This window comes from Diceros bicornis, chromosome 19 (genome assembly GCF_020826845.1).
Source record: "Diceros bicornis minor isolate mBicDic1 chromosome 19, mDicBic1.mat.cur, whole genome shotgun sequence".
NCBI classification, from domain to species: Eukaryota; Metazoa; Chordata; class Mammalia; order Perissodactyla; family Rhinocerotidae; genus Diceros; species Diceros bicornis.
This window is the reverse complement of record NC_080758.1, coordinates 29,398,943-29,425,384: the sequence shown is the minus strand read 5'-3', so window position 1 is coordinate 29,425,384 and position 26,442 is coordinate 29,398,943. Positions and strand designations below refer to the sequence as shown.

The 26,442-nt window shown below is 46.5% G+C and overlaps 1 protein-coding gene across 2 annotated transcripts; it reads left to right on the top strand.

Annotated features, from left to right (window-relative positions):
• Positions 1 to 359: 359 nt before the first annotated feature.
• On the top strand, positions 360 to 26,033 carry FKBP1A (FKBP prolyl isomerase 1A). Of its 2 annotated transcripts, XM_058563038.1 has the most exons (5): positions 360 to 468; positions 557 to 604; positions 19,791 to 19,903; positions 22,839 to 23,003; positions 24,941 to 26,033. In XM_058563038.1, the coding sequence occupies exons 1-4, from the start codon at positions 432 to 434 to the stop codon at positions 22,965 to 22,967; spliced, it is 327 nt and encodes a 108-aa protein (XP_058419021.1). In that variant the 5' UTR covers positions 360 to 431; the 3' UTR covers positions 22,968 to 23,003; positions 24,941 to 26,033. The 2 variants fall into 2 exon arrangements, with proteins under 2 accessions (XP_058419021.1, XP_058419022.1); XM_058563039.1 differs by lacking the exon at positions 557 to 604 and having other exon boundaries at positions 361 to 468.
• Positions 26,034 to 26,442: the final 409 nt, after the last annotated feature.

Below are 26,442 nucleotides of genomic sequence, written 5' to 3'. Positions count from 1 at the left end.
AGGACCTCCCGCAACCACCCTTTTTACAGGATGAGCAACTCTGTACTTCGCGGTGTGAACCGGCTCAAAGTCACGCCGTCGGAAACTGGCGGACCCCCAGTTATCACTCCCCTTTCCCAGACGCGGAAACTCGGTTACAGAGATGCCCGCCAGGCTGGAAGCACAGAGACAGGAAGGGTGGGGAAAGCAAGCCGCCCGCTCAGAGCGGCTGCATCCGGAGGCCTCGGGGCTTCCGGGCTTCCGGTGCCCCTGCCCCGCGGCCCGGGCGTCGGGGACGCGCACGCGGGACGGAGCGCGCACGCAGGGCGGGGCGAGCGGGGGCGCGCGCGTGCGCAGGCGTTGCGCGGAGGGACGAGGCAGAGCCGCCGCCAGGTCCGTCCGTGGTCCACGCCGCCCCTCGCGCCGTTCGCCCCGCGTCCGCCGCCGCAGCCATGGGAGTGCAGGTGGAGACCATCTCCCCCGGAGACGGTGAGTAGGCGCGCCCGGCGGTCCCCGAGAGCCCCGCCGCCGCGCGCATCCGCTCACCGCGCCCGCCTGTCTGTCTGTCTCTCCTCAGGGCGCACCTTCCCGAAGCGCGGCCAGACCTGCGTGGTGCACTACACGGGTGAGTCGGCGGGCCCGCGGGGGGTCCGGCCCGGGTGCGGCCGGCCCCGCGGCCGGGGGGCAGAGGCCCGGGGTGTGGCGACGACGGGACCCGCGTGGCCCGAGGCCGAGGCCTGGGCGGTGGCAGCGCCCCCGAGGGGCAGCCTCGGGCCGCCGGACCCGGGACGGTCTGAGTCGGCATTTGTGAGCCCCGGCTGCGGGCCGGGCGTGATCTCGCACTTCTGAAGCAGTTCTGTGCCCACTGCACAGACGGGGAAACTGAGGCTTGGGGAGGCGAAGTCCCCTGCCCAAGGTCACACGCTCAGGAACGGGCAGAGCCCTGGCCAGGGACCATCAGAAAGGATTTGCACCACTTCAGTGTCCCGGTTGACACCCTACCCCCGCTTCCGGCCCTGTCTTCAATGGAGATAAGGGCGAGGTAATTCCCAGTCTGCGGAGCTGCCTCTTCCCTCCGGGGAAGTGGGACTTTGCTCTCTGCTGCGGGTGGGGCGACGTCCCGCTAACTAAGTCATTGCTCTGGCTCAGCCGGCCTTGGAGGAACTGGATCTGCACGGTCGCTTTCCTCTTCTTACTCTTGAGCCGCTTACAAATCCAAGCCTCAGTGGTAGTGATGGCCCAGGCTGACAGAACATGTCATTTAGCCCCCAGCCTTTCTCGGATTCTAAGAGTAGAGACTTTTCTCATCCCCATTTTAGAGATAAGGAAACTGAGGCCCAGTTAGGGTAACAAACAGTACTGTAAGCGAAAGGAAATTGTAGCCCCTCAGCCAGAATTCAATTCAGACATCAGAGTCATGTGCCTTGGGACCATCTTTTACTCCATGCCCTTACAAGGTCCTCCTGGGTTGTATTGGGGAGGAGGGGGGAGGCTGAGCAGGCGGAGACTCTGTGGCTGGGGGCGGGGGGTGCTGATTGGTGTAGCCACAGTTGTTGATATGAATAACCTTCCCTTCCTCTCCTCCTTGCCTTTCTCCCCCTTTCCTCCCCCTCACTCCCCCTTCCCACTGTTTCCTCTGTTCCTCCTCCTCCTTCCTCTGTTTCTTCTCCTTCCCTCCCTTTTCCTCCTCCTCCTCCTCCTGGGTAGTAGGCTGTAGGCAGTTCTGACCCTGCTGCTCAGGGATATGCTCTATGTTTCTCTCCCAGATCATGGGGGAGCCCTCTGTTGAGGGAAATGACTTTCACTGGAAAGGAGAAAAAAGGCAACTAACATGCCCCCTGCCTTCTATTTCTCTGGCTCTTTTATTTCTCTGGCCCTTCTCCATGGGTAGAAATGAGGGCAGGGGATGGAGGGAGTTAAGGACTGAACCTTTTAAAAGGCTACCAAAGGAGGAGGTATTGAAACCCTTCTTTGTAGGAAACAGTCTCATGCCTGGGAACAAAACTGGAAAGTGGTTTTGGTGTTGTAAATGGCTGTCTTTGTAGGCCACGGTGAGCGCCGGAGTCTAGGTCTGGTGGAGGAAAGCTTGTCAGTTTGGTTGTTGTTTGATCAGTGGGATGGGAAGAGTAACCATTGCCTTTTACAGTGGGGCTGGGGTGCGTGAGCAGTTGATTAGTTCCCACAGCCAACTGGGGCAGAGACAGGGACTCAGAGATGATGAGGTGACTTCAGCCCCCCGTCCCCTGCAGTTTGTAAGTAGCCACACTAGGATAATTGACTACATCTCTCCGACTCCCAAGTCTGTGCCTCTCGTCCTTGGCTTACCCACCTCCTGGTGCTGATGGCAGGACTGGACACCGTCATGTAGGCAGAACCACATTTCACTGTGCCTCTTGGTGAGATGTCCCCACACAGCATGTCTGGAGCCTTTTTCTGAGAGAACAGATTGTCGTGGGACCCAGAACACCATCAGGGCTCCCAGTGCCTCTTCTCCAAGTCTGTTTTCTTTGAGGGTGGCACCCACCCACACGTTCCCAGAACAGCAGTAGGACCCTGGTGTGCATTAGGACAAAAGCTTTCTTTTTTATTTCATTTTTGATAAGCCCTACAAAGACGCCTTAGTGAGAAGCCAGCTCTGCCTCATGCCCACAGAATAGGCTGTTCTTGGGCGGGCGGCTTTGTTCCTGCGGGTCTTTGCCACCTGCCTCCCAGGAAGAACCTGTTTGAGACCTGTGGGGGTGTGACAGGAATGGGTAGGTGCTTTGAGATTTCATCTGTAGCAGTTAAGGCTTTTACGCCCCTGGGAACAGAATCCATCTTGAGGCAGCGTGATGGGGGGGATGGGAAATCCCATAAAGATTTGAGGATCTGCAGAGTCGGGAAGCCCACTGGGCCTCAAGAAGCAAGAAGAAATGCTCACGATTCCTCTCCTTTTCACCTCTGTTTATCTCTGCCTGGCTGCCTCAGTAGTCTCTTGTTACAAATTTGTTTTTCTGCTTCTCCCAAGTGGTGGATGGTGAAAGTCCCGTGTGTGCCCACCCCTCTCCTCCCACCCCCTGCCCAGTTTCTCTGTCTCCTTTTGAATATCTAGCTCGGATTGCTTGGCTGTGTGACTCCAGTGATTACAGTTCCTAGAAGAGAGAGTCTGATTGACCCAGGTTCGAGTCAGGTGAACACTCTTGATCCAGTCCACTCTGGCTGGGTGTCCACTACTGCTGATTTGAAAGTAAGGTAGCCAAAATCCCCTCTCAGCCACCAGAGATATGCATAGCACAGACTGACTTTTACCACATGGACGTTTTAAATGCTACTGGTGGCTGCCAGTAGTAGCCTTGGTGCCACTCTCAAAGCTCCCTCTGGTGCCTTCTGTGGCCTGCAGCAGAGCACAGCATGAGCATGGCCTCAAAGGAAGGCTGCGCCACCTCTTTGTGATGCCAGAAGGGAAAAGGAAAACTTTGCTGTCACCAGCCAAGCACCTCCTAGTAGCATGACAGGCATTGAAGTGGGAGGGAGGAGGTGGAAAGGTAACCTGGCAAATATGTGCCTTGAGGATCAAGTGGATTCTCACAGCTCCCTCCTTGCCTCCAGTAGTTTCGTCATCTTTATTGTTGAGCGTGTCCTGACACACAGCTAGGCTTATGTCCCTTTTACTCACATCAGCAGGCCATGTGCCTGCCATTGTCCGAGCAGCCTCAAGTGGATTGGAGGAATTCTTTTTTATCCTCTTAAAAGGTGGTTCACATCTTGTCCTTGGGATCGGGTTTAAGTTGTCAGTAGTCTGGCTTCTGAGAAAAACCGAAGGTCCCCCAGCCCCATCTCCAGAGGTCCACTTGGAGGGACGCTGGGGCTCCTGGGACAGGTGTGGCCACCTTCCTGCAGCCCCCCTTCCACTCTCTGCTTTTCTTTAGCCTCGGTCTCCCCTCTCCTCTCTGCTTTATTCTGTTCACTTCCCTGCTGAGTGTTTCTTGGCTGATGATCTGATGTCTGGAGGAAGGCTCACCACCAGCAGAGACTCCCCAGATGGCTTCCCCCTGTGCTGTGTTGAGGCAGACAGGCTGAGGCTGTTTGGGCAGGGCTGCAGCAGGACCGTTTACTTCCTGTAGCACATGTTTATTGAGCAACAGCAACAAGCCGGGCACTTGAGACATGGTCAGTGAACTAAATAGGCAAAGACCTCATCTGTGGGTGAGACTAATAGACTAATGGCGTGAAGGTGTGACACGTTCCGTGGTGAGAAACATTGTGGGGAGATTAAAGCATGAGGGCGTGGGGAGGGGGTTTGCTGCTCTTAGGGTGATTGGAGAAGGCCTCTGACCAAATGACATTTTAATATTACCCAACGGAAGTTGGGGAGTGAGTGGTGTGGCTGTCCAGGGGAAGAGTTCCAGGCAGAGGAAGAGCTGGTGCTGAGACCCTGAGGCTGGAGCATGCTTGGCGCGTTAGAGGAACAGCGGGGAGACCGGTGTGCTGGAATGGGATGTGTGAGGGGGAAGTGCCAGGAGTTGAGGTGATGGTGGAGCCTGGTAGGTTGTTATAAGAATGTTGCCTTTCTCTCTGAGTGAGGTGGGAGCCATTAGAGGGTCATGAGCTGACTTGGACTTTAACAGGACCCCTCCCTTCTGGCTGCCGTGTGGACGTTGAACTGTTGGGGGCAAGGGCAGAAACAGGGCCCCGGTTGTTTCCTGGGTGTGTAGAGTGTGCCAGCCTGGGCAGGTGGGCAGAGGTGGTGCCAAGTGGACAGTGATCCCCAAAGAGAATGTGAGTCCTTTGCTGAGTTCAGATCTTGCCTCTGCCATTTGACATCTTATGAGAGCTTGGGCAGATTGTCCCTCTTGTCTTAGTGTCCGTGTACCATCTGTAAAACGCAAGTGACAGCACCTCCTGTGAGGAGTAGCTGGAGCATTAGAGCTGGGATGAGTGCATTCTGGGAGGGGCAGTGCCTGTGAGGCCGTGTTGCATATATAGTCATGGAGGCTTCCTGTGTCCCAGGCACTGAGTGATGTATCCCCCCCACCGTCCTTCGTCCTGCCAGCACCACCTGTGATGTCTAAAGTGGGAGAAAGGCAGAGTCCTGGGCTCAGCGCTCCAGCCCCAAACTCACATGCACTTTAGGGTGGGTGCCCACCACCTGTGTTCCACAGTGGTTGACATTTTGTCATGTATGCTGTTTTTGTCTACTTACAGAATACATACATTGAGCTATAATCTGTGTTTTTTTGCTGAGCCATTTAAGTTGCAGACATCATGATGCTTTACGTCGAAATACTTGAGCATGCTCGAAGAATGAGAATATTCTCCTTGTCCTCCTACTGGTCACGTCTAAGAAGATTTAAAATGATTCCGTAGCATCTAAAACCAAATTCATGCTGAAACTACCCCAGTTGTCGTCAAGGTGTTTTTTAAGTCTGTTTTCTTAAACAGAATTCAGTTGAGGTTCACTCATTGCAGTTGGATATTATGTTTGTAGTATCAATCTCACACTGATTTTTTTCTTACTGACCCTGGTTTTCCAAGAGAGCAGGCTGGTTATCTTACAGAACACCCCCGTCTGTCTCATTGTCTTCTCCTGGTGTTGCCTTACTCCTTCCACCGCCTGGATTTCCTGTAAACTGGAAGTTGAGTTTTAAATGTCTGAATGGTTTCTGGTTAAACATTTTAGTGGGAAGACTTCATACGTGATGCTGTCTACTTCGTACTCAGCACACACACTGTGGGGAATGTCACTGTGTGTGATGCTCAGGTTGATCTTGTGAAGGTGCGTTTCCCCTCCCAGTCAGCAGGCCCTCTGTGGAGCACTTGGACATATTGCAAACACCCTGTTCCTCCTCAGCCTTTCACCTGCTGGGGTTTACACCAATTGATGGTTCTTACCTGAAGAAAGGATTTCAGTGGCATTTACAAAGTGGTGATTTTAAAATTCTTTCATACCCTCTGCATTTATTAGCTGCCTTTCCTCTATAAAATAGGGTAAAACTTCATTTTTTCCCTTTGATCACCAATTTTTAAAGTGAGGAATTGGTTTTATAGTCACCCCCAGTGGTGGCAAGTGACTTTTTACTTTTTCCCCCTGTTTTTAGTATATTGTGAACTCCGATTTTACTCAGGGCCTTAAAGTCATTGATATTCATTATTCTTTTTGATATTCATATTGTCCCAAATTCGGCCAGTAGGAGCCCCTTCAAGCTGGTTCCAATACTTTTTTGACATGCTCGCACTGTTCCTTAATTGCTTCCTTGGTTTCACTGCCCTGGTCCTGGCATCAGTCATCTCTCCAAAGAGCTCTGGCTCCTTTCAGTGGGTCTCATTGACTTTTTTTTTTTCACTAAGAGCTTTATTGAATATAATTTATGTACCATAAAATTCACTCATTTACCCATAGGCTTTTTAACTTGAACATTTTTGGTGATTGAAAACTGATTTTTGTGACGTGCTAATGGGTTCATTATATCCGTAAACTGGGGATCATTTATCTGCCTTGGGATTTTCTCTAAAAATAGTTTAGCTGCTGTTTCCCATGGAAAAGGTCAGGGGTATTATGGATAACTGAGACGTGTACTATCCCCCTTCTCCCTTTGGCGCTCATGGCAAAGTTTGTTATTTTTATTTCTACTTTTCCTCTCTCCTGTTTTTTTACCTATTCAGGAACTCAACTGAGTCCTTGCTTTCCTTCCCCCAGCCGTCTTTAATTTTGGTCAGATAAACTCTAGCAGTGCAAAAAGTAGGAGGAAGAATGGGAGGGAGAGGGAGAAATAATCAGCTCCTGGATGCTGCTGTCTCTCTCCTTGCCTTCACTCTTCCCCTCCCAGGAGCTCAGACCACCCTGGCCTGCATTTGGTTCCTCAAACGCACCAGCCTTTCCCCATAGGAAGGTCTGTGCCCTAGGTTTAGTTGCCACCACATGGCCCCACTCTCCACCTAAGGCAGGCTCTTATCGCAGTTTGAATGACACCCCTCAGTGGGTCTCCCCTGACCCTTGGCTAAAGTGGTTCTTTGCATATGCACACACACGCCTCCAGTTCAACAAAGCACCCATCCATTTCCTTTTTAGCCTTTCTCACAGTCAGGTGGGGATATTATATCTGCTCTTTACCCAGCAGGCTCCAGGAGGCCAGACCTGCAGTGGTGGTGGTCTCCAGGGTCTCTCCATCGGGACCTGGCGTGGAGTAGGTACTCAGTGACTGTTTGAATGCGCAGTCACTTAGGACCTGGATTAGTCTCTAGCTGCAGTGGGGAAAGCCCACATTCTTGTTATGATTGGTATAATATTTCTATTTCCTTTAGGTTAGAATAAGAAAGAAAGCATTTACAACATTTTGGACTTTGTTCACTCCGTATGGATTAATAAAATTGTGGCCGCTCCTTCCTCTCACATCCAGTGCACACAGGTCAACACACCAAACCCTTCCCTCCGTCATTCAGCACATGTGTTAGGAGCTGGGGAAAGCCCCAGCCCCGCCCTCGATCGAGGGATCGAGGTGCTTGCCTCATAGGGAATGGTCCATTACAAGGGGAGTGCCTTGAGCAGCCTGCACCTGGCTAGAAGTGCGCATGGTCTTTGATGTGTGTGGCTTCCTCAGGCAGAAGGAGAGGGCTTGCCAAGTGTGCGCAAAGGTCTGGAGGGGAAAAGGTGCCTTTTTCTACAAGTGCTTACTGACCATCTATAAAACGGAAAAGAGAAAGGTAACAATCGTGCATATTTCTACCACTTCTAGATAGCCACTGTTAAACAGCATGTTTCCCTGTGTGCCTCTCCCCGCCACCACCACCAGTTGAGACATGATGTGGCAGTCCTCTTATTTATGTTGTGATAACATAGAAAATAGAAGGGCATGCCCACAAGGACGTGCATTCTGGTTTGTATCCTGGGTCCTGCATGTTCTTCCCGTTATGAGCCCTCCTTTGAAAATATACTTTTGGTCATACAATCTAAAGGGATTTAGCCAAAGGTTAGAAGCACTTCCAGATAACAGATGGGAAATATGCCTGCACTCAGTTTGTGTGGTGAGAAGGAAGAAGTCGGTTTCCTCTTTGGGTAGATGTTCGACCTTTGATCATACTGTGCACATGGGGTTCTCAGAACCCCAGTTCAGGAGGGTTGTCCTGGGAATGCAACCACAGAGGCCCGGAAATGGAACAAAGACATAAGCTTTCAAATTAATTCCTTTTACTTACCTCAGTGTAGAATGTCTTTTCACCCATCATGACTGGGACAAGTGGGTAGTTGATATGTTAATCATAAAAGTGACAGGGCTTCTCTAACCTTTTTTTTAATTTATTCTTTTATTGAGGTAACATTGGTTTATAATGTATAAATTTCAGGTGTACATCATTATAGTTCGACTTCCATATAGACTACATCGTGTTCACCACCAAAACTCTCGTTGCCGTCTGTCACAGTGCGCGTGTGCTCCTTTACCCTTTTACCCTCCCCCCACCCCCCTTCCCCTCTGGTAACCACCAATCTCTTCTCTGTGTCTAGGTGTTTGTTTGTCCTTGTTGTTTCTCTGTCTTCCACATGAGTGAAGTCATACAGTATTTGACTTTCTCTCTCTGACTTATTTTGCTTAGCATAATACCCTCAAGGTCCATCCATGTTGTCACAAATGGCAAGATTTCATCCCTTTTTATGGCTGAGTAGTATTCCATTGTGTGTATATACCACATCTTCTTTATCCATTCATTCGTTGATGGGCACTTAGGTTGCTTCCAAGTCTTAGCTGTTGTGAATAATGCTGTAATTAACATAGGGGTACATATATCTTTTCGAATTAGTGTTTTCATGTTCTTTGGACAAATACCCTGTAGTGGAATAGCTGGATCACGTGGTATTTCTGTTTTCAATTTTTTGAGGAATCGCCATACTGGTTTCCGTAGTGGCTGCATGAGTTTGCATTCCTACCAGCAGTGTATGAGGGTTCCCTTTTCTCCACATCCTCTCCAACACTTGGTATTTCTTGTCTTTGTGTGTGTGTGTGTGTGTGTGTGTGTGTGGAAGATTAGCCCTGAGCTAACACCTGTTGCCAGTCCTCTTTTTTGCTGGAGAAGACTGGCCCTGTGCTAACATCCGTGCCCATCTTCCTCCACTTTATGTGGGACGCCTGCTACAGCATGGCTTGATAAGCGGTGCATAGGTCCATGCCCGGGATCTGAACCCTGGGCCGCCAGAAGTGGAGCATGCGAACTTAACCACCGTGCCACTGGGCCAGCCCCCTTCTTGTCTTTTAATGATAGCCATTCTGACGAGCGTGAGGTGGTATCATTGCAGTTTTGATTTGTATTTCCCTAATAATTAGTGACGTTGAACATCTTTTTATGTGCCTGTTGGCCATTTGTCTATCTTCAGAAAAATGTCTGTTCAGATCTTCTGCCCATTTTTTAATCAGGTTGTTTGTTTTTTTGTTGTTGAGATGTACGAGTTCTTTGTATATTTTTGGATATTAACCCCTTATCAGATATATGATTTGCAAATATTCTCTCCCAGTTGGTAGGTTGTCTTTTCATTTTGTTGATGGAATTCCTTTGCTATGCAGAAGCTTTTTAGTTTGATGTAGTCCCATTTATTTATTTTTTCTTTTGTTTACCTTGCCTGAGGAGACATAGTATTCAAAAATATACTGCTAAGACCTGTGTCAAAGATTGTACTGCCTACATTTTCTTCTAGGCGTTTTATGGTTTCAGGTCTTACATTCAAGTCTTTAATCCATTTGGAGTTAATTTTTGTGTATGGTGCAAGATAATGGTCAACTTTCGTTCTTTTGCATGTGGCTGTCCAGTTTTCCCAGCACCACTTATTGAAGAGACTTCCCTTTCTCCATTGTATGTTCTTGGCTCCCTTGTCGAAAATTAGCTGTCTGTGGATCTGTGGGTTTATTTCTGGGCTCTTGATTCTGTTCCATCCATCTGTGTGTCTGTTTTTGTGCCAGTACCATACTGTTTTGATTACTATAGCTTTGTAGTATATTTTGAAGTTGGAATGTGATACTTCCAGCTTTGTTCTTTTTTCTCAGGATTGCTTTGGCTATTTGGAGTCTTTTGTTGTTTAATATAAGTTTTAGGATTCTTTGTTCTATTTCCGTGGAAAATGTTGTTGGGACTTTGATAGGGATTGCATTGAATCTATAGATTGCTTTAGATAATGTGGACATTTTAACTATGTTAATTCTTTCAGTCCATGAGCATGGAATATCTTTCCATTTCTTTATGTCATCAATTTCTTTCAGCAATGTTTTATAGTTTTTAGTGTACTGATCTTTCACGTCCTTGGTTAAATTTATTCTTAGGTATTTTATTTTTGTTGCGATCGTAAGTTGGGATTGTTTTCTTGATTTCTCTTTCTGCTATTTCATCATTAGTGTATAGAAATGTAACTGATTTTTGTTTGTTGATTTTGTACCCTGAAACTTGACTGTATTTGTTTATTATTAATAGTAGTTTTTGGTGGACTCTTTAGATTTTTCTATATATAAAATCATGTCATCTGCAAATAGTGACGATTTTACTTCTTTCTTTCCAAGTTGGATCTATTTTCTTTTTCTTTCCTGATTGCTCTGGCTGGGACTTCCAATACTGTTTTAAATAAGAGTGGCAAAAGTGAGCATCCTTGTCTTGTTCCTGTTCTCAGAGGAGTAGCTTTCAGTGTTTCACCGCTGAGTATGATGTTAGTTGTGGGTTTGTCATATATGGCCTTTATTTGTTGAAGTACTTTCCTTCTATACCCATTTTATTCAGAGGTTTTATCATAAATGGATGCTGTTTCTTGTCAAATGCTTTCTCTGCATCTATTGAGATGATCATGTGATTTTTATTCTTCATTTTGTTAATGTGGTGTATTAACATTGATTCATCTGTGGATGTTGAACCATCCTTGCATCCCTGGAATAAATCCCAGTTGATCATGCTGTACAATCCTTTTAATGTATCATTGTATTAGATTTGCTAATAGTTGAGGATTTTTGCATCTATGTTCGTCAGTGATATTGGTCTGTAATTTTCTTTTTTGTGTGTTGTCTTTGTCTGGTTTTGGTATCAGGGTAATGTTGACCTCATAGAATAAGTTAGGAAGTGTTCTCTTTTCTTTAGTTTTCTGGAAGAGTTTGAGAAGGGTAGGTATTAAATCTTTTAATGTTTTGTAGGATTCACCAGGGAAGCCATCTGGTCCTGGACTTTTGTTTTTTGGGAGGTTTTTTATTACTATTTCAGTCTCCTTACTAGTGATTGGTCTATTCAGATTCTCTGTTTCTTCTTGGTTCAATTTTGGAAGGTTATATAATTCTAAGAATTCGTCCATTTTTTCTAGATTATCCAATTTGTTGATGTATAGCTTTTCATAGTATTCTTTTATAATCCTTTGTATTTCTGTAGTATCTGTTGTAATTCTAAACATTTTATTTCAAATCCAAACAGAAATCATTTATTAAAGGGCCAAGTCTGTCTTTGAGGATGGTTCTTTTGGTGGAGTTTCCCATCAAGATTCTTGCAAAAACTAATTTTGCCTTCTTTTAAAGTAGAGCAAGACTATTGTAAGGTCATCTAAATGTCAAACATTTCTAGATTTTTAAGATTTCTTTCTCTAAACATACATTGATCTCATCCACACACAATTATTCACTAGCAGTATTTTTTAGTGACTTGCCTTTATTGAGTCTTACCAAACAGTCAGCTAGGACCACCTATTCACACTCATATTTCATTTATTTACATGCTATTTAATTACGTTATCTATACTCAATAAGTATAGCTGACATAAATGGATTTGGGAACAAATACAGCTGACCGATCCTTGGTAGGCATAAAACTCACATGAGAAAGAAGGAGTGAGGATGAGCTAGAGACTGGGGCGTGAAGACGCTTTTCACCGCACTGGGGCTGTGCAGGCTGTGGTTTTTATGAGTCTCTGGTGGGGCAGTTAAGTATAAAAGGTGGTTGAGAGAACTTCTGTATATAATAATGAGAAGAAAGAGGGGAAATAGCTAAACCTAGCTCAGGGTACCCATTTGTACCTAGGTTAGTGCATTTATGTGTGAATGTTCCAAGGGGCTTCAAATGCAAATCTGCAGAAAAATTGGTGATTTTCAGTTTGGTTCCCCCAACTCCATTCAACCATTCTGTTTGTACTTAGGAAACTACCTATTGAGTTGAAAATAGAAATCCTTTCTCCCTCTCCCAACTGTAAATGGCAAGAACTTTATTTTGTTTTGAATGTTTGGGGTTTAGGATGTTCTGTTTTGTTGTTGTTATTGTTTGATTTAGGTTTGGGTGTTTTGTTTTCTAATCATAAAACTTTCCGTATTTTGGACCCTGTTCGATGCTGCCTGTGAAAACCACCTGCAAAGATTCATCAGGAATTAAAAAACACACTGTGGTCATGAGCTTTAACTACAGCAAGTGCTGAAGCCCTAACGCTCGAGTTGCCTTCTTCAGTCGTCTTTCCTTACTCAGCAGAGGGTGTATGGTGACTCTGCCTTCCACGAAGCAGAGTGCACTGGAAGTGGCTCTTTTTCTGTTGGATTATTAGTGAAATAATAACCCAGTGGTCTTCTTGAATCTCCAAATCCTGACCTTGGGTCTTAACCACTGCTTCTGTAACTTGGGCCAAGCACCAGGAACACAGTCCAGGGGCACTTTGACAGCAGCTGCTAGCCACGTCTGCCTCTGCTGGTCCTTCTCAGCGAGAGCACTGTCAGACGAGCAGCAGGAAAGAGCAGGCAGCCATGGAGGAGGAACTCGAGACTCTTCCCCACTCCGTTTTTTTTAAATTTTAAGCCCTCCTGCTCCCTCTCCAAGAATTTGAGTCTGGCTCTTCCCCCAAAAGAACAGCTAAACAGTTTGGGAGGAGACCCAGGAGAAGGTGACATCAGCTGCCTTGCAGCCAGAAGCTGCTTTCACAGTCCCTCAGGCAGCCATAGGTTTTGCTCCTTTCATGGTCTTGTGCTTTTAACTGGAGACCCCCAGATTTTCACATTTTCCTCACTGATTAGTAATTTAAAGGTACTGAAAGTAAAAGCTGCCGTTCTGAGATTACCCCTCAGATTCTTCCTCTCATATAGGGAAGAGGTCTAAGTGTGAAAGTCTCGTGTTTGTTCTTAAAAATTGTGCAAGTGAGGCAAATCCTAAAGTGCTCATGAATGCCAACATTGTGAATGCCAGGGGTTGAGCTGAGTGCCATAGGGACATAGAGCCTCTGAGTCCCTGTCTGTGACCTCAAGCCGCATTCAGCAGGAAACAAGAATTAATTCTTGAAATCAAAAGTATGGAGCTACCCCAGGCAGTTTCTGGGTTTGTGTGTAGTTAGAAATGAAATCAGTCAGTTCTGCAGGTAGAAGATTATGTTGGTGATGGTTTTTGCTAAGAGTGGCCTTCAGAGCTTAAAGAGTGTCAGCTGCCGTGTCTGAACTGTAACCTCAGTTGCCTTCTCTCAGCAGAGCTTGCTTTCTCGAGGAAATTATGGCACTAACTTGGCAGGTGGCTTCGCTGTTCAAGGGCTCCAGGTCCTGGCACAGAGGTGTCCCGAGTTAAAGGGGAGCAGCTGCTGAGACTTGACTCGCTGCCTGCTTTACCTGCTCCTTCCCCAGAGGCAGCACCTTGCCATCCACTGCCAGGTTGGGTGTAGGAGGTGAACATATGTAGGATTTTAGTAAATCTCTTTTTTTCTTTTTTTAAAAAGCAGTTTTGTAGAGGCATAATCGACATCCAATAAACTGCTCATATTTAACACGTACAATTTTATAAGTTTTTATGTTTCTTTCTACCCTTCGAAACCCCCCTTCCCATCCCCCACAATCACAAATATGCTTTTTCTGTCAGCATAGATGAGTTTACATTTTCTAAAGTTTTATATAAATGTAATCGTACAAGATGTACTCTTTTGGCTGGCTTCTTTCACTTGGCACAATTATTTTGATATTATTATGTTCATGTATCAGTAGTTCATTCCTTTTAATTGCTGAATAGTTTTCCATTGTGTGGATATACTTGTTTATCCATTTACCAGTTGGCAGATGTTTGGGTTGTTCCAGTTTTTGGCTGTTACAGGTAAGTCTGCTATGAACATTTGTATAGAAGTTTTTTGTATGAACACAGGCTGTCATTTATCTTGGATGAATATCCAGGAGTAAAATAGCTGGGTCATATGGGAGGTGTATGTTTAACGTCAACTGCCAAGCTGTTTTCCACAGTCGTTCCATTTTACATTCCCACCAGCAATATATGAGAATTCCAGTTCCTCCACATCCTCACCAGTGCATGATGTGATGAGTCTTTTTAGTTGTACTCATGCTAATGAGTACTAGTCATATCTCTTAGTGGTTTTAATTTGCATTTTTGTAATGATTAATAATGTTGAGATCTTTTCAGGTGCTTACTTGCCATCTGTATATCTTTTTCAGTGAAGTATCTGTTCACATCTCTTGCCCTCTTTTAATCGACTTGTTTGTTTTCTTATTGTTGGGTTTTGAGAGCTCTTTATATATTCTGGACACAAGTCCTTTATCAGGTATATGCTTTGCAGAGATTTTCTCCCAGTCTGTGGCTTGACCTTTCACTCTTAAAAGTATCTTTTAAAGTGTGGAAGTTTTTAATTTTGATAAAGTTCAATTTATCCTTTTATGGATTGTGCTTTTTGGCCTCATATCTAAGAAAGCATAGTCACAGAGGTTGTTTCCCTATGTTTTCTTCTAGAAGTTTATAGATTTAGTGTTTACATTTAGGTCTATACTGTATTGAGTTGATATTTGATTATGATGTGAAGTATAGATCCAAGTTTTTACTTTTTGCCTGTGGATATCCAGTTGTTCCAGCCCAGTGTATTTTTCATCTCAGGCATCGTAGTTTTCATCTCTGTAAGTTTAATTTAAATCTTACTGTCCTTCTCTACTAATTCTAACATCTGTGTCAGTTCTGGGTTGGTTTCAATTGATTGACTAGTCTCCTCATTGTGGTTCGTGTTTTCCTGCCTCTTTGCATGCCTGGTAATCTCTGGATGCTAGATGTTATGAATTTTACCTTTTGGGCTGCTACATATTTTTATTTCTGTAAATCTTCTTGAGCTTTGTACTGGGAAGTACTTAAGTTACTTGGAAAGAGTTTGATCGTTTGGGCTCTTGCTTTTATGATTTGTTAGAGGGATCTGGAGCAGTGCTTAGTTTGGAGCTGAGGAGTCCCCACTACTGAGATGAGATCTTCCTGGGTGTCCTACCCAGTGCCTCGTGAACCATGACTTTCTCCAGTCTGGCTGGTGGGAACAGGCCCTGATCCCAGCCCCGTGTAAGCGCTGGGCACTGTTCCTTCTAAACGTTTTGGATGGTTCTTTTCCTGGCCTTGAGTAGTTTTCTCAGACACATGCATTGGGTAGTATTCTGCTGAATACTCAAGGGGGACCCACTGCAGATCTATGGGGATCTGTCTCTCTACAGCTTTCTCCTCCCTGGTACGCATCCTGTGGACTCAAACTGCCTTGAGCTCCATCCCAGTTCCCTCTCCCTGGAAACTCCTGAGGATGTAAGCTGGGGCAGTCATAGGGCTGCCTTGTTGTGGTGCGAGTTTTCCATCTCTCAGGGACCGCTGTCCTTCATTGCAATGTCCTGTCTCTGGGTTGTTTCTCTCTCCCTTTTTTTTTTTTTTTTGGTGGGGTTTTTTATTTGTTTATTTTGTGTTTTTTTATGTATATAATTTTTATTTATTTATTTATTTTATTCCCCCAAAGCCCCAGTAGATAGTTGTATGTCATAGCTGCACATCCTTCTAGTTGCTGTATGTGGGACACGGCCTCAGCATGGCCGGATAAGCGGTGCGTCGGTGCGCGCTCAGGATCCGAACCCCGGCCGCCAGCAGCAGAGCGCGTGCACTTAACCGCTAAGCCACGGGGCCGGCCCTATTTTGTGTTTTCTTTGCTTGGTGTGTTTTGGTTTTGGTTTTGGTTGTTTAGGTGGCAGGGTAAATCTGATCCATATCCCTCCATCTTGGCCAAAACTGCCTATTTTGATGTCCCAGCTTCTCTTACGTTCTGCGTTCAGCACTGACCAGCCTGATTCGCACTCCAGAAAATACTGTCTGCACATTCCTTCCTGCTTCTTAACGGACACTGCTTCCTCTCCTGCATCACCTCCTCCCCCAGTAGCTTACAGCTATGTACATAGTCGTCTGTTCCTCCCTATTGGGGAAGCCCTCCTTCTAGCACCTCCTTCCCCCTATAGCCGCTGGCAGTTGTGTGACATCCTGCTCAGTTCTGGGGATATTGTTTACCTTTTGGACTTAGATTATAGGAAATTCCCTCCTCAGGCCTAAAGCATCCCACCATTACCAGTAACACCACCCAACCCTTCTCTCTGAAGATTTCTCCTCTGAGGAAGTAGGTGAGATTGACAGATGGTGACTGTGGTCTGATGTTCTGGAGCGAGGCTTGTGTCTCTTCCCAGGACAACAGCTCATCTGAAGTAGGGTAGGAGAATAAAGATCCTCGGCAAAGCTCCGGACTAAAGCCCCTTTACTTAGAAATCCTGCTTCTTGGCTTTTATAGTTTCTTAAAATAGTAGGGAGAGGCTTTGTCCCTCCATGTCCCAGAAAAGCTTGAGAGAGCTGGGGTTAAACAGACACCTTCCCAGACCCATAGTCTCTGTGCTGAGGAGCATCCACGTCTCCAGGCTGGCTCAGCCCCAGATAGAGGCTGGGTCCCACCTTGTGCCCCCGGCCTGGTACCAGTCAGACAGTTGAAGCATTTCACCCTCAGGCAAAGCAGGATGGATGCATGTAACATCTGGAGGTTGCTTGGCAATGCATTTGATCAGGAATAAAAGGGTAGTGCAGGGTGTCTGTCTCAGTACCCTGTGGTTTTTCATTGCAGTCAAAATACAGTCTTGTCCTGGGTGGTTGCGTGTTCAAATTTGGCAGGAAATAAGATAAATTTTTTTGTAGATATATTGTATTTTTTATTCTATGAGTTGCAGCCCATTAGTGTATCATGAAATAAATTTGGGGGTCACAATCAGCATTCTTTTTAAAAATGAGAAGTGCATCCCATGTAGTAACTATTACATGTAAATTTTGTTTCATTTATACACATTTGTGTGTGTACTGGGTCCTGATGTAAACACTGGTCTGTCGTCTCAATCAGTGATAGCCCTTTGTGGTGTGGGTTGTTGAGTTCCATTTCTTTGTTAGTCTCATGGCAGCACTACAGTGGGGTGTGCTAAGTAAATGTCAAATAAAGGTTTACCTCATACCAGTTAGGTTACTTTCAGCTGCAGGTAACTGAAAACCTGACTTACGGCAAAGCAGACTTTTAATCACCTCAGAACACAAGTCTTGAGGGAGGTAGTTTGGGGCTGGTTCAGAGCAATGTGACGACTCCTCTCTGGTGCTCCTGACTTTCTCATGGTTACAGGGTGGCTGCCATGGCTCTGGACATTACATCCTCATGCAACAACCTTCAACTGGAATGGTGGAAAGGAGCTTTCCTCCTGAATGTGTTTCTTCTTTACTGGTGAGGCAGGTCTTTCCTGCAAGATTCCAATAGACTTCACAGTTGGTCTGAGTGCCCAGGCTGGCCCATATTCCCAACCTGCATCAGTCTTGCCATAGGAGAAGGGCTTAGATTGATTCTAGTTCATCTCCTGGGCCAGGCTGTTGCTGCTCCTGGAAAGTTGATGTTCGGTTAGAAAGGGAGGTGGGGGTGCTGGGTCTGAGTTTTCCAAGGGTCTGGAATGTGCTCCAGCCTGGGTTCCAGGTGCCCCTCTGGGCAGGCTTTTCTCTGGGTTTTGTCCAGCCAGGCTTTGCAGACAGTCATGGCTCAGGGGCCAGGGACCACCCTCCCATCCTTGGCTCCTTCCCAGGGGGCTTCCTCACCCAGTGACTTCTCCACTGTGGATGCTCAGGAATCCCTGGGGCTCTCCTGAAGGTCTGCTCTAAAGGGCACAGACCAGGAAAGGGCTATTTCCGGTCTTCAGTCTTCATTGTAGCTCACGGTCCCTGTTGGGCTAAATAAAGCCTTTTGCTAGAGCCAGGCCCCACTCCTCACTGGCTCTGACCTTGGGCAGGTACTGAGCCTTCAAGTTGGTTTCCTTGTTTCTGAAACAAGCAGTCTTGGGCAGGTGGATGCGAAGGCTCCCTGCCTGGCCAGAGAAAGGATTTTGAGAATCCTAGCTCTAGGTTCATTGCCTACTCTCACCTTTAACACTGAGTTCAGTTGGGTTGGGATCAGTGTATGAAGCAGAGCTCGAAATGCGTTAAAGGGAATGTCTACAGTGAGTATTGTGGAGAGTGGGGCCCTTCTCCCAGCTACTCATTTATAGAAAACTACTCAAGTCCTGCCATTTGTCCTTTCCTTTATCAGGTAGTGATTGTGTTCTGGTAAAAGGTGAGCCACATGTACACCCCAGCTTGCTAGTTGTGGGGTGCCAGTTCCTGACTCTGCTCTGACTTGGCAGGGGTGGGTCCCCAGCCTCCTGTCTCCCTCTCAGGCCTCAGCTCCCAGCTCCAGGCTTAAGCAGTGTCAGCACCCACCCTGCCCCAGGACATCTGTCTCCCCTCCTGCTCTGTTAGGACAGCAGTTTCCGTCCCCCTCACTCCCCATTTCCTATTTTGTCCAAGTACAGATCGTCTGGAGACTGTGATAAAGCTCTCAGTTGTCTTCTGCTTCCCCATCCCACTTACAAGTGTTGACATTGTTTCTTAGGTTGGGATTTTGTTGGGATTTCCCTCTAAAAACAGAAACACAACAGAATTCAGTGTTTTGCTGGGTCTTCTGAGTGACGCTTAGAACCATGGTGGGTGCCCACCCTCAGCCTCCAGTGAAATCAGCTTTGTGTTAATTGTGTGTCAACAGCTGGCTGGCCCTTCCGGTTTGGGATGCTGGTGTGAGAGTTTTCAGGCCGTCAGTGACAGCTGTTACAGTTGGCTGAAACTGGCTTCCAGAGAAACCAGTGCTCTGGTCTTTTTTGAACAGAGAGTTGCAGGTGTCTGTTTCTCTTTTCTCGTGGCGCTCACCCTCTGGCATCTCCATCTCTGGAATTCCCCCTTTCAGTGCAGGGTGTCGTTGTGGTTTATCTGGCTTCTGGGAAACTGGAATAGTAGAATGAATGTGGTTTTTGGATTAATAGTCTAGCTTTACTACTTCAGCAAGTTACTTCTTTTCTCTCTGCCTCAGTTCCTTCATCTGTAAAATGGGGACAGTGCTATGGGGAGGATTAAGTTCATGTATGGGAAGTGTCCAGCCCAGTCCCTGACTCGGAGTGGAAGCACTGCCCACAGTCTGACTGGAGTAGTTAGCAGTTCACTGGGGAGGGGTTTGCCAACACCACTTCTGTGCCTCTCTCATTCTCCCACACCATCTGGTATCGTACAGTTCAGTTCAGTTCTGACACTGCCCACATTTCTGTAAAAGATGACAGGTGAATTGAGGAAGGAATATTGCTTCTTGCACTGTATGTGACTTTGAGCCATTGTGCGTGCCTAAAGGGCTCCCAGTTATTCTTAGTCTGGGAGGAAATCCACAGGGTGCTGAAATTCATGCCAGGAGTGTATGCACTTCCCTATTCTCCAGACCAGGGTAGAGTACTGGCTGCCTCTGGTCGTCAGGTTTCTGCTTGGCGTCGGGGAAGAGCTTCCACAAGCCCAGGGTAGAGGGACTACCCCAGCTCCTTAGAGGCCCACTGAGGACGGAGGAAATCCCCCTGGACACCGCAGTTCCTCCTCAGGCCCAGGACACCCTGCCAGGCCCTTCAGTGCTGGCGTCTGGGATGGGCACTCTGCTGCTGGCTGCTGACTCGCCTCATGTGATTACTCCTTGTTGCTCATGTTGCAACTGCCCTTTTTCACAGGGATGCTTGAAGATGGAAAGAAATTTGATTCCTCTCGGGACAGAAACAAGCCCTTTAAGTTTATGCTGGGCAAGCAGGAGGTGATCCGGGGCTGGGAAGAAGGGGTTGCCCAGGTATGCTGTCGTTTGTTTTGTGTTGTTTTCTAGTGTCTACCTTTTAAATTATGTTTATGGGTAGGACATTCATATGGCTCAAAAATCAAGAAAAGTATAAGTGAAAAATTTCACTCCCATCTCGCCCTGTCTTTCCAGTGCTCCTCCCCAAGTAACTCCTGTTATTAATGTTTCTTGTAGAAACATCTTGTGGTCTTTAAGCATACACAAAAACATATGCCTTTTATTTTTTTTTTTTTGCTTTTAGACACACACACACACATGTTGTTCTGCACTTGGCTTTTTCACTTAATCTGTCTTTGATCCCTTTAAAAGAGGAGGACGCTCTCTTACAGGAGTGTATTGTAATGCACTTCACCAGCACCCTATCGATGGCCGCTTGGGGCGTCTCCAGTATTTCGCAGTATTGTAACAATGCTGCAGTGACTAATCTTGTTTGGACTTTATTTTACATTTGTGCAAATGTTGCCATAGGCAGATCCTCAGAAGTGGAGTGAGGGATTCAGAGGCTGTGTGCACTGTCTTTTGACATATTGCCAAGTTGCCATCTTTAGGGATTACACTGTGCATTGCCATCAGCAGGTTATGAAGGTGCCTGTCTCGTCCCAGCCGCGCCAGCACAGTGTGGTGTTAAACTTTTGACTTCAGGACAATATAATGAGTGAAAAATGTTATCTTTTTGTAGTTTTAATTTGTATTTGTCTTATTACTGACCATGTGGTGTCAGACCGCTTCTGAGATGTCCTACTCATGTAGAAAGTCATTTCGTTTGTCTTGAGTCTGTTTCGTCACTTCTCGCCTCCCCATTTGTGTAAACAGCTTTTGTTCTGCCAACTCTACGAAATTCCCAGTAGATAGTAGGGGACCCAAGCTTGCCAAATTCCAGTTGGAGTCTATCCTCCCATCGAGCCCAGGAATTTTTTTCTTGGCACTAACCAGGTAAAAGGATATTTATAGTGGCCTGAGACCCAGGGGGCTGTATAATTAGGCCCTGTATGGTGGGTAATTAATCTATTTCCCTTTCACCAAAGAAAATTGGAGATTTAACCAAAGTGAAGAGAAAGATAGAAATCTTTCTCTTCTCCAGAACACACATTGCTCTGCTTCCTCTATAAAATATTGCTGATTTATCACCAAATAAACTGCTTAACTTTCAGAAACTTTAAGCCATCCCACTCCCAGGTGTCTAGATTTCTGTTGGTGCAGAGCAGAGGGTTGGCAGTACTAGAAAGAGAGGATCTTTGTGGATTACTTCCCTTTGGAACCTCACCAACCGTTCCTTTCTGTCCCATCCTGTCCCCAACCCCCACGTCTGGCCAGCCCTTGAGTCTGTAGCCCATCCCCCATCTCCTGTACCAACCATTGTCCACACCACAACTCATCTTCTGCGGCTGTTCTGCAGTGGAACAGTAATTGTGTGTTCCAAGAGCCATAGTTGCCCTGAGATAGTGTTATCAGCATGTGTCACATCCCAGGCTTGGCAAGGCATGACAGGATGCTGTCCCAGTCTCCCACTGGACCTAGTGTGCTTTGGGGTCAGTCACAGCTCGGCCACTTGTGAGAAGTCTGAGTGGTCTGACCCACACAGAGCATCTTCTTTTAAACTCCTCCACAGAACATTTCTTCAGCAAGTGAGAAAAGAGGAGTTGTCTTGTGTCCCTTTTCCTTTTCTTTTGATAATTTTGTTGGTTTGGTTTTTTATGTTTATAGGTATACAATCCTGTCACAAGTACTATGTTCAGCTTGCTTTTTTCATCTGATGATGTATCTTGGGCATCCTTCCATGTTAGTACGTGTAAGGCCGCTATATTCTTTCTAGTGGCTAACCTGTGGTGCAGATGTGCCTTGTAATGGGCATTTGGGTTGTTAACAGAAGATTCTGCAAGTGAAATTGCTAGGTAAAGGATATGATCCTTTTGAATTTTATTAGATAAAGCCATATGCTTTTAACTGTCCTTACCACCTGGGTCCAGCACATCCCAGTTTCTGAAGGGAGCTGTGTAGGAAGCAAGACTTCTGAGTGGCCTTGTAAACTTCATTATAGCCTGCGGCTTGCTCTTCATTCACCGTCTCTTGGGCTAGGTTAGAGAGCCAGGAATGCACACGTGGACACTTAAAAGAGACAGGTAAAAGGATAGAAACAGAACAGAGAACCTGCTCACTGTTTGGAAAGTAGGTATTTAAACTTAATGGTATATTTGATTAGAAAATGAAAAAAGTTCAAATATATTTTAAAAAGTGAAAATTTTCCCTCTATCCTAGCCTCTATACTCTGTTCTCCCATAGAAAAACACTGGTATTATTTGTGTTCCTTTCAAAGATGTTTTTTTGTTTATACAGGCGATTACAAATATTTTCCTCTTTTTCACACAAATGGAAGCATACTGTACCTGCTACTTGGTACCCCAGAAAATCATATTGGGTTTTTTTAAGTTTTTCTGTATTTCTGAGTGTGAGTATAAATATAGAAAGTACAGAAAAGTAAACTACGCCCAAATACTACTTTCTGTGTGTTTTCTTTTAAAGGAAAATTTTGATCAAAGTGTTCCTTTTTCAAGAGCATATGTGCCACTTAACATGTCCTTTGAGTAACAGGCCACTGAAGGAGTAGGTAGTGACACTTTCCAAATGTTGGCTGCCCAGAGTGAGGTCAGTAAGACTTGGGCAGAATGGTTGAGGCCCTGATCGTTCTGGGAGTTGAGAGGAGTTTTTATCTGCCATTGGGCCCCTTGGAGCCAGCTGCAGGGGTCATCCAGCCTGACTGCCAACCTCCACGTCCTGCACGGGGGGTGCCCAGCACCCAGGCAGCCACGCAGTCCCTGGAATGTCCTAGTCACACCATCCTGGCCAAGGGATACCCAGGCAAACAGCTCAGCTTCTTGCAGAGACAGTTGGGGAGTGCGTCCAGCTGATTCTTTCTTCTTTCTTTTCACAGATGAGTGTGGGTCAAAGAGCCAAACTGACTATCTCCCCAGACTACGCCTACGGTGCCACTGGGCACCCAGGCATCATCCCACCAAATGCCACCCTTGTCTTTGACGTGGAGCTTCTAAAACTGGAATGACAGCAATGGCCTCCTCCCTGTGCTCCCTGTCCTTGGGTAAGGAGACTTGAAGCTGAAAGGCCTGTAACCACCTTTGCTCCTCCTGTGTTATGCCCAGTGTTTGATGGAGAGCAAGAGACCCAGAAATGCTGTGGTTTTTTTTGCCCTCAACGTTATTCCTCTATCGGGTAGCCTTTCGGTTTTAGTTACTAGTGTATACTTTGAATGTAAAAGTTGGTCACCCTGTGGAAAAGGATGGCATATACTTTCAAATGAACTCATGGGGATGGGGCAGCTGATGGCAGCTGTTTAAATGAAGTATTTTTATATGTAGCTTATAAACTGAAACTGAGATGGGAACTGGAAATATAGGCCAAATTTTTAGTGCCACCATTTTAGTTCTTTAGAAGTAAGACTGTTGATGACTTGCTTGCCCTGTCCTAGTCTGTGCAGCTCCCTCGTTCATACAGTTGTGATTACTGCCTGGTAGATGATACGAGAGGCGCTTTACCACCTGGGCCACCTGCCTCGGGGAGCAAGCCTAGGACACTTGAGGACAGCAGGCCAGCTTGTTATCAGTGGGTTGACAGGTGATGCCAGAAGATGCTTGTGAAGTATAAAGGATGCTCTCAGACAGTCCTAGAAAGGGATCCTAGGGACCTGAGTCAGCCTTCCTGTGCAGCAGGTGAGGAAACGGGCCCAGAGAGCACGGGCTTACTCAGGGGCACATCCAGGCAGTGACAGACTAGGACCAGCTCTTTCCTGCTTCCCCATCATGGACGTTTTTTCTTTCCTCTCCCCTCATTTCTAGAAAGCCAAACTCAATATCCAAATGGCACATAACTTTTCGTGTAGGTATTAGAATCTTAAAACACAGGAAGCGTCATCTTTCCAGTTGGCCCTAGACCTCTACATCTGCTCCCCTCCTGCCCCTGGAACCATGGGGCCACAGCCAGGGGCTGGGTGAGAATGTTTTTGTTTGAAAGCTGCAACAAGTGGCTGCCAGCCTGTCTGTTATGGTGTAACCTTGTCCTGTTGTGGACTTGTTTAAGTAGAAGGGGTTTTTTTATTACTAGCTATTTTCTCTGTCAGTGGTTTGAGCCCTCCACACCTGGGTCTTACAGGCCTGGTCGGGTTTGATGACTCTGGCTTCTCCACTTGTCGTTTCTACCAGGAAGGAACTCCTGGCACTTTACAGAGCCTCTGTCTACCCAGAGGTCTACACCTAGTCCAAACCCTCTTTCCTATTCTTTGAGAGCTGAGTCTTTTGAACATAAGTGTACTTAAGGGAGCCTTGGAGTTTTCCTGATTTGAGAACAGGCTTTCTGTAAATCTGGTAGGACAGAGGCAGGGGAAGGAAGGGAGAGAGGGATAAAGGGCTACGCATCACCCTGGCCTAAGCCTCCCCTACACTGCCAAAGAACATCTGAGAGCGTCTTGCAAGGGTCTTGAAGGAAAGCCCAAGGGCAAACCCAGGAAGTTACAGGTTTGCATGAATGAATGAAGACTGCACATGTTTTCTAAGTCAGTTCAACATGAGGAATACCAGCTTAGGGCTGTGCACATTTAAGTCACCAGGGAAGCTTTTAAGACTCCTAATGCCCAGACCAGTTAACCGCAGTCACTGGGACTGGGGTCCCATCATTAAGATCTTTTAAAGCCCCCAGGTGATTCCTATATATAACCACGTTGGAGACCCAATGATAATGGGCAACTGTATTGTCAGTGGCTTTGTGGACTGCCCCTCCTGGTGTCCTCAGCAAGGTAAACTGAACCTTGGGTTTGAAAAAACACTCGGCCAATTGAAGCGGGAAGGAGGTTGCTCACCTGCTGTCCAGCCCGAGCCCGGCTGGCTCTTCCCCCTGCAGCAGAAGTGGCTTGGTCCCAGTGAGACCTGCAGCCACTGGGGAGGGACTTGGTGTGACAGACCTTCTCCCCATCACACACAGAGAGCACTGAGTTGCTGGAACTCACAAACTTTCTGTCCCCAACAGATGTGCCACGGAGGGATCTGGCGCCTCCAGATGCGCACGCGCGAGTCCGTACGGAGCTTTTCCTGATGTTCCACTACACTCTTTGTATAAACATCCACCCGACTGAACGTGTTCTGTCAGCCGGCTTTGCTCTTCCCCTTCCTCCTGTATGTGTGTTGACCTAAACGATATGCCATAAACCTCAAGTTACTCATTTTATTTTGTTTTCATTTTGGGGTGAAGATTCAGTTTCAGTCTTCTGGATCTAGGTTTCCAGTTAAGTATTAGTCGAGTATTAACAGCACAAGTAATGGGTTAACTTTAGAATAGGAATTGGTGTGGGTGGGGGATGCAAGAATCTTTATTTTTATTTTATTTTTTTTGATGAAATTTTTATCTATTATATATTAAACATTCTTGCTGCTGCGCTGCAAAGCCATAGCAGATTTGAGGCGCTGTTGAGGGCCGAATTATTCTCCAAGTTGAGAGATGTCCTTTGGTTGAATTAAAAGCCCTACCCAAAACTGAAGTGGGGAGGGGAGAGCCTTTGCCTCCGCTGCCCCACTCCACCCTCCCCTGAAACCTCTGCCTTTTGAAAGCAGATCGTTTTCACTGCGATGTTGGATGCTACAGGTATCTGTCCCCGGCCAGCAGGGACCTCTGAAGCCTTCTTCATGGCCTGGCTTTTTTTTCCCCCATCCTGTAGTTTTTCTAATGGATATTCAGGACTTTTGTAATCTCATATCTATCCAAGCTCCACTTCCTAAATTTTAAGAACTTTAATCGAGAGTTTAAATTGAAGGTGCTGTTTGTAGACACTTAACACCCAATGAAAGCCCAGCCATCATGACAAATCCTTGAGTGTTGTCTTAAGAAAATGATGCTGGTCATCGCAGCTTCAGCATCTCCTGTTTTTTGATGCTCAGCTCCCTCTGCTGATCTCAGAGTTTCCTGGCTTTTCCTTCCCCTCTCTCACCCCTTTGCTGTCCTGTGTAGTGATTTGGTGAGAGAAATTATTGCTGCCTACCCCCACCCTCACCTCCAACCCCCTGCACTACATATGAGTTTCAAGTTTTATTATTGCAATAAAAGTGCTTTATGCTGGCTTTTCTCAGCTCGGTGTGATGGTGGTTACTTTCAGGTGCCTCCCCCTGCCATTTGGTGCAGGGGGAGGGGGTTGGGGTGTGACAGTGGGATGTGGTGTTGGAGGTGGTTTCTTGGCCAAAGAACTGCAGGAACACCCTTCCCTCTTGGCCGTTCCGGGGAGCGTGGGGGGCACTAGATTTGCATCTTCACCTGAGGAGGGAACTACCTGGAGTTCGGGCTGGAGTCATCAGGGAGCACCCCGTCACCCATCGTCGAGTAGAGCACCATGCTGGGGGGCGTTTATCGAGAAGTGGGAGATGCAGCCAACTCTCAGGAAATGAGTCACAACCAGTTGGAGATGTGCTGCCCGCAAATTGATGAAGAGTTATGAAGGGAAGATTTGGTTTTAAATCGGTGTCCTCAGTAACGTTTGGTGT

Excerpts from the sequence above, each read along its gene's own strand:
- FKBP1A (XM_058563038.1), top strand. The coding sequence starts at position 432 with ATGGGAGTGCAGGTGGAGACCATCTCCCCCGGAGACG. Across the intron at positions 469-556 it reads GACCATCTCCCCCGGAGACG|GGCGCACCTTCCCGAAGCGC; the intron begins GTGAGTAGGCGC and ends GTCTCTCCTCAG. Across the intron at positions 605-19,790 it reads CTGCGTGGTGCACTACACGG|GGATGCTTGAAGATGGAAAG; the intron begins GTGAGTCGGCGG and ends CCTTTTTCACAG.